The 7,003-nt window shown below is 25.7% G+C and overlaps 1 protein-coding gene across 1 annotated transcript; it reads left to right on the forward strand.

Moving 5' to 3' along the window:
- Positions 1–1,108: 1,108 nt before the first annotated feature.
- LOC145846778 (uncharacterized) lies at positions 1,109–3,950 on the forward strand. The gene is made up of 3 exons (XM_082953394.1): positions 1,109–1,235; positions 2,943–3,014; positions 3,645–3,950. The coding sequence occupies exons 1-3, from the start codon at positions 1,137–1,139 to the stop codon at positions 3,792–3,794; spliced, it is 321 nt and encodes a 106-aa protein (XP_082809520.1). The 5' UTR covers positions 1,109–1,136; the 3' UTR covers positions 3,795–3,950.
- The last annotated feature ends 3,053 nt before the right edge of the window (positions 3,951–7,003 follow it).

Raw genomic sequence — 7,003 nt, forward strand, 5'->3', positions numbered from 1 at the left:
CTTGATTAAATAGTTTTTAGTTTTATGTTTTATTTGAATCTTGTTTAGAAAAAAACTACATGAGACTTTTTATTCACTCTCAAAAGAACATGCTGATCAACTGTACTGATGTGCAAACAAGATATTGTTAGCACTTATCGTTTTACAACCAATGATTTATAATGAGGCCATTTATTTTTACTTAATTTAGCATAGACTCATGTATAAACCTTACAGTATAAACTATAAGTCAGTTATTGTATAATATGAAACATCATGTTAATTTTTGAGGTACATTCTTTATAAGAATTTTCCCATACAAACTTATGGAGCATGGTCAATTTTCGTGAACATTTAGAAGATTACTAAACATTTATTTTATTATTTATCTAGAAACCTCAGACTTTCGGCAACTGTTCTTTGTAATATTTATTCTCGTGTGGTGGAAAGGGTTTTGTTTTTGTAAAAAATAAAAGTTTCATGAATGACAAAAGTTTATTTTTTAAATTGCTTGATAAATAGAATGTGAGAGGTGAAAAATAATTTTAAAAAATGTAGTAGGATAGTGAATTTAGTGAAATCTTTTTTCATCTGTATAGTTTGCAGTTTTCATAAGAAACCTATGAAACTGTTAAACTTAAATCATTTATTTAAAAAAAAAGTTTTATTGAATTATAAAAAAAAGTAAAATCAACTGGTCGTTTAGTTAATAATAAAAAAAAAAGATAATCTTCTACTGTTTATGGCCTTAAAAAGTCAATGTTTTAAAATCTGTTCACAAGAATCTGGTTAGAAAATAAAAATATCATTATACCATTTGAAAAATCTGTTTTGTTTTTTAATCACAAATTATCACCACCTCCAACAAAACGTGCCATTTTGAAATGATGGGCGTGTTAAAAATATTTAATTAAACTTGTGGTTAAATATTTATATTACAAGTATCATGTTTTTTACCTTAGTTTTTCAAAAATAGAACAACTAACAAATTATTTATAAATATGATGCTAACAACTAGGCATACAATAATAAACAATACACATGTCAATGAATAATGCCTAAGAGCTTTGCAGTTTTATTATAAATATTTTTAATACAAGTTTACATTTATTATACTTTTTACAGCCACCACCTCAAACAACACTTGCCACGTTGAAATGATGGACATGCTTGATTGCTTGAAGAGAAACAAGGGTTGCAATCACAAGTGCGGGGAATTTATCACAAGTTTGCTCGCTTGTGAGAAGAAATACAAGGTTTGTTTGAAGTCGTAAATATGATTTGTTGTGAAAGTTTAGTAAGCTTGTGCATTGAAATTATTGCACGGTTCCTGAGCTGTGAAAAGCGGCGCAGATTTTAACTGAAGTTGTAAATGTTATTTGTACCTGTTTTGGGTGTAGGATATTCAACCTAATAATTTTTTTGGTTATTTTATATGTTATTGCTTTTTATAGTTACATTTCAATGATGCGTCTTGACATAATTCTTTTTTTTATTGGTCAGTTGATATATAGAACAAACTTCCAAATGAATTTTTTTTTTGCAAAAAAGTTAAAACATTTCGATTAAAATTAAAAGAGTTTGATTTATATAAAATGTAAAACTTATAAATAATTTTTATCAACCATTGGTTTAATTTTGACTTTTAGCTTAGTGCATAGTTTAATTTTATTAGCAGCACCTTTCCTCTATTAAGGCTATAGGGGGTAAGCCATTTTTTTACAAGTTGTTCTTATTTTATAGAGTTTTTTCTAAGCTTCAAGATGCTTTTTATTGTTTTAAAAAATTCGAATTGCTTTTTGAGATATGACCAGTCAAAGTCGGGCCGCATAATAGGTTCCATATGGGAAGGGAAAACTAAAACAGCAAAAAAAGACTATTTTATTTAAAATCTATCTCCTACTTTTTCAAGCAATCTTTTTCAGACTTTCACAATCTAATCTTTATACAATAACAAAAAAACGTTACTTTAGACTTCAAAAAAATAGTTTTAAATATTAAAAAAAAAAGACTTTTTTTTAATTTTTGTGATAACCTTTTTTTAATTATTAAAATTCATAAGTAACGTCTTTTTCTTTTAATATAAGGAACATTATCTAAAAATTTGAAGAAGATTGCTTGAAAAATGAAGGAGGAGATAGATTTTTAGTGAATTTTAAAATTTCCAAGAAAATTGACCCCAAAAATTTGCGGTCCATACGATTGTATTGGAAACTTTTTACAAAAAATAAAATATCTTAAAAGTTAAATGTTATTTTTTGAATTTTATAAAAACTGGCTTGTAGTTTGTAATCAAACCTTTCATAATAAAAGCCTAAGTTAATTTTTGTAAAAAAAGTGTTTAACCCCCCTATGGACTTAATGATGAGTCTTTTTTCATTGTGTTCAACAATTATTTATCTGGCCAGTTTATTGTTGATGTGCTTGCGGCTTTAGCTTTTTATCTTTGTTGTTAGTCAGTGCATTTAAATATTTCATGTTGATCACTCTACATCAATGCGTAAATAAGTAAAAGTTTGTAGTTGAAATTTTGCTTTTTATATTAATCTATAAATTTTATATCTAAATATGTTTTTTATCTTTGTTTTAAACAAAATGAACTTTTTGTTTTATTTTATTTTTGATTTTTTTGCCATGTGTCTTTCTGTTCAAGTGACCTAGGTTTTGATGCCTAGGTCCATCATATGGAAAATAAACTTGTAATAATAATAACTAACACAACTGCATAATTTAAATCATACAATTAGGTTAAAAAAGACTGTTGCAAAAGGGCCAAGAATTTTTTTAATACTTAAGTAGAATTGCTAAGTACACTTGTATTCGAGTTAGTTAATGAAAAGTTTTTACAATTGAACAGAAATTGTTTTGACGGCAATGAAAAATTTAATTATAAAAAACTTTTAAGTTTTGATATCTAATTATTTTGATTGTCATTATTTGAGTTAAAGAAGAACAATTCACAGGCAGAACAGGAGAAGATCAAGATTGAAACTCAAGCTTCGGGTATGACTGAAGAAGGCCGCATTGATCCCAAGGTGAGTTGTATAATATTTTCAGTATTATTTTCGGTAATATTTGTTATTAAAATACTTATCGAATACCCAAGGATGAAACATTATTTTCATTAATACTTTCAGTATTATTTGTTGTTAGAATACTTATCGAATACCCAAGGTTGAAACATTATTTTCATTAATATTTTAAGTTTATTTGCTGTTAGAATACTTATCGAATACCCAAGGTTGAAACATTGTTTTCATTAATATTTTCAGTATTATTTGATGTTAGAATACTTATCGAACACCCAAGGTTGAAACATGTTTTACATTAATATTTTCAGTAATATTTGTTGTTAGAATACTTATCGAATACCCAAGGTTCATGTTTTACATTATTTTCATCAATACCTTCTATATTGATAATTCTTATTTATTGACCCCAAGGTAGCATACATGCAGGGTTGTCACATGGTCAGGAAAAGTCAGGAAAAATTAAAAAAAATGAGAAAAGTCAGGAAATTTGATAAAATAAAAAAAAGGTCAGATTTTGTCAGTTTAAATTTACAGAATTCTTTATTTACTGACCCCAAGGTAACGTGCATGTCATGTATTGTTTTCATTATTTTAATTGGGACAATATTATTGATTATTAATCAAATTTCGTAGGTGGCCAACAACCTGCTGGGGAAAAACCCGAACCAGCCGAGCAAGGAGGGGTGGTCCGAACAGCGGAACTCGCTGGTGAAGCTGGACAGCGTCAAGGTGCAGCCGTTCCCGTATGAAGACGATGGCAGGCAGTACAGGAGCAAGTATTAAATTAAAAATTAATAAAAAATATTTAATTGGAAAAATATTCAAAACTGTTCTGAAATGCATTTTAAGTTCAAGCAGTATATGGTTAATTCGGTTTATTAATTAATAAAGTTCTTTGCTGTTATTTGTTTAAATTTGGTTAAATACTCGTATTTTGTTAGGAGCAAGTATTAGAAAAAAATAATATTATATTACAATATACAAAATATTAATAAGTTGAATTTGATATACTGGGTTTACATTGTAAGATTTATTAATTAAAAACTTTAAAGATGCCATAAGCAAGTATTAGAAAGTTTATTGAATAAAAAAATAATTTCAAATAGAAAAATATTCAAAGCTGTTCTAAAACACATTTTAAGTTTAAACAATACTAGTTTAACTGGTTTACAAAGTTCTTTGCTGTTGTTTCTTTAAATTAAGGTTAAATAATCGTGTTTTCTATTTATATTATTTTTATTAGATTTTTTATTTTAGTTAATATGCTTAAAAATTTGTTCTGCTATAAACTTAAAGCTCACATAACTTGTTTTATACACTAAGAGGAACGATAGTTCTATTGCTGAAGCTGTTCTGGAATAAATTTTAAACTGTAATTGCTTTTTGTTAAATAAATTAAAAATAATACGTAGAAATAAATAACTGTAAAACTATTTATTTTTTGTATATTATGAAATAATGAAGTTTGTAATGTTTTAGAATCTGCTCTCAAATAAACTTTTATGATTTTATATCTACTATATAAACATTGATTTGATTGTGTGAAAAAACATTAAGCAACTTATTTATTTAATAAAAACCTAAAAAAGTTTTTCTCAAAAAAAGTTTTTCTCAAAATGAATTGTTATAGTGTGTTTTTGAATTTTCTAAAGAACTTTAAAGTTTTAAATAAAAAGGTTATAATTTCATACCTACTGTGACTAAATCAATTTGTCTATATTTGCTTCTATATGTCCTCTAAATTTTCTATTAAGTTTTTATTCCTATCATTGCTTTAGCTGTTTAAGTTTTTAGTAGTTATATGTGATATGAAGTTACTAAGTTATGCTTTAAGAGATAATATTTTGGTGGTGTGCTTTAAAGCCTCTTTGAAAACTATACGAGACAAATATAAGTTGTTAAATTTCAAAAAGAAATCTCCTTTGATGATAAAATTTAAAGTTAATTCAAAAAAATTGTAGTTATTAAATTCAGCTTTGAACAAACTTGCTATTTTTTGGATACTTTAATTTCTTTATTAGAACTTGTCAAATGTTACACTGGAAAATTCAGGGAAGTAAACTTCAACTGCCTGTTATGTTTTATAAGAAAATATTTTTGTACACTCTTCCAGGGTTAAAACACTGAGGTAAACTCAAACTAATTGTAATTTTAGAAAATCTCCGTATAGTTTGGGACTGTTTTCTTAATTCCAGGCTATTTTTTTACTTGTATTTTTTTTTGTTATATTATCACTAAATTTTTGTTATAACTAAGCATTAAAATAATGATATAAAAAGTTATTCTGTTCAGCTGTGAGTTTTATTGCACTTTTTTCAAATTTTTCGGATATATCTGAATAATAAACTTAAAACTTATTTATTTTTCAAGTTGTGTTTAAACTAAGTATGCTTGTTATTATGTAGGTATTATAAAGAATTTGAGCTTGACTAAAAGTATTTTTTTCGAATTTTATTTATGTTTTTTTTTTAAGATTTACCATAAACTCAGGTAAAATTAATGTAACTCTGACTTTTTTCTTAAAATAGTAGCCCCTGCTGGGAAATTATGCAGAAATTTTACAAAATTAAAACTACTAAGTACATACTTATTTTATTTAAGAACTCAGCATAGTTAATACTTTTAATAGTTAAAAAGTTTTGTTTTTAATATGATGGAATTTGAAAAAAAAAGGTTCAGAGAATAAAGCAAAATTTATTTTTTAGGGAATTGTAAAGATCTTTAATAGTATACTTTTAAACAACTAAATTTGATTAATTATTTTTTTATAAATTCTGGCAAGCGACTAGTTATCAAGTTCATAACTTTCAGAATATAAATGATATTTTTGTGTCTCAATTGGGCTTTTTCTCTTTTTACTAAAACAAACTTTAAGTATTTATACTTGTGCACCATAGCTGCCAAAAGTATCATTAAAAAATCGCCACATTTACACTACTTAAACATGACATTTAGAACAAAAACTTTTGTTGAGTGTTTATAACTCCTAACTTCTAGAATTCTGGCAAATTAACCAATTTCACTTTTCAACCATCCTTGATGGTTTGTTTTGTAAATGAATATGCACCTGAATTATGTGTATGGTATTTAGTAAATTTTTAAAGACAAAGTTAGTAATGAGTTAATTTCAACTCTGAAATTATTGCAACAAATGTATTACAAAAACAGTTTTTATTCTTTGTACTGAAACAATATAAGTTGTTACTTAAGTTTTAGTCTAGCTTAACTCAATACTAGGTTGCCATAATGTCAGAAAAACACAAAAAAAAGACAATAGCCAGGAAAAATAGCGGCTTTCGAAAAAAACGTCAGGAACATGTTATTAGTAAGAAAGTTTATCATTACTAAAACTGAATTTTGCTTATGTTAATACCTCAAAATTTTTGCTGTTTTTAAACTTAACACTTACTTTCATAGAGTATGAAAATAAAAAATATAACTTATATTTGACTTAATGTTAACTGCATCACATCACAGCATAAAATTGATTATTTTGTAGTTGCTACGTTTTTCTTACTTGTGTACAAATGAATTAGCTTTAAAAAAGCGTTTTTTTTAAATACTTAAATTTATATTTATATATTTAAAATTATATTATATACTTTTTACAAACTAAAAGTTACTGTTTCTGAAAAGAAACTTCAAGTTATTTTTTTTGACCACGAAACTACAAACTACTTGAGAAAAGTTTCCCCAGTCTTCAAAAAAAAAAGATATTTTACAAATTTCGTAGACTTTCTTGATCCTCACTAATTCTTAAAATACTTAAGTGTTTATAAATTTAAAAATCTTATTGATATAATTTATATCCAGTATTTGTTTACTAGATTGTTAAGTGACATTAATAACTTCTTTTATACGTTTTAAATTAGTTGTTTTAGTCTTTATAAAAAACTTGATGCTCTAGATTTTTAGAATAAGAGTTTTAGAAAAACTAATTTAGTGACAACTTGTTTGAAAAACTTGTCAGGATTTGTAGTAAAAAATCGATA

The sequence above is a fragment of the Thalia democratica genome, unplaced genomic scaffold, assembly GCF_965202585.1.
Source record: "Thalia democratica unplaced genomic scaffold, ktThaDemo2.hap1.1 HAP1_SCAFFOLD_619, whole genome shotgun sequence".
Classification (NCBI taxonomy): Eukaryota; Metazoa; Chordata; class Thaliacea; order Salpida; family Salpidae; genus Thalia; species Thalia democratica.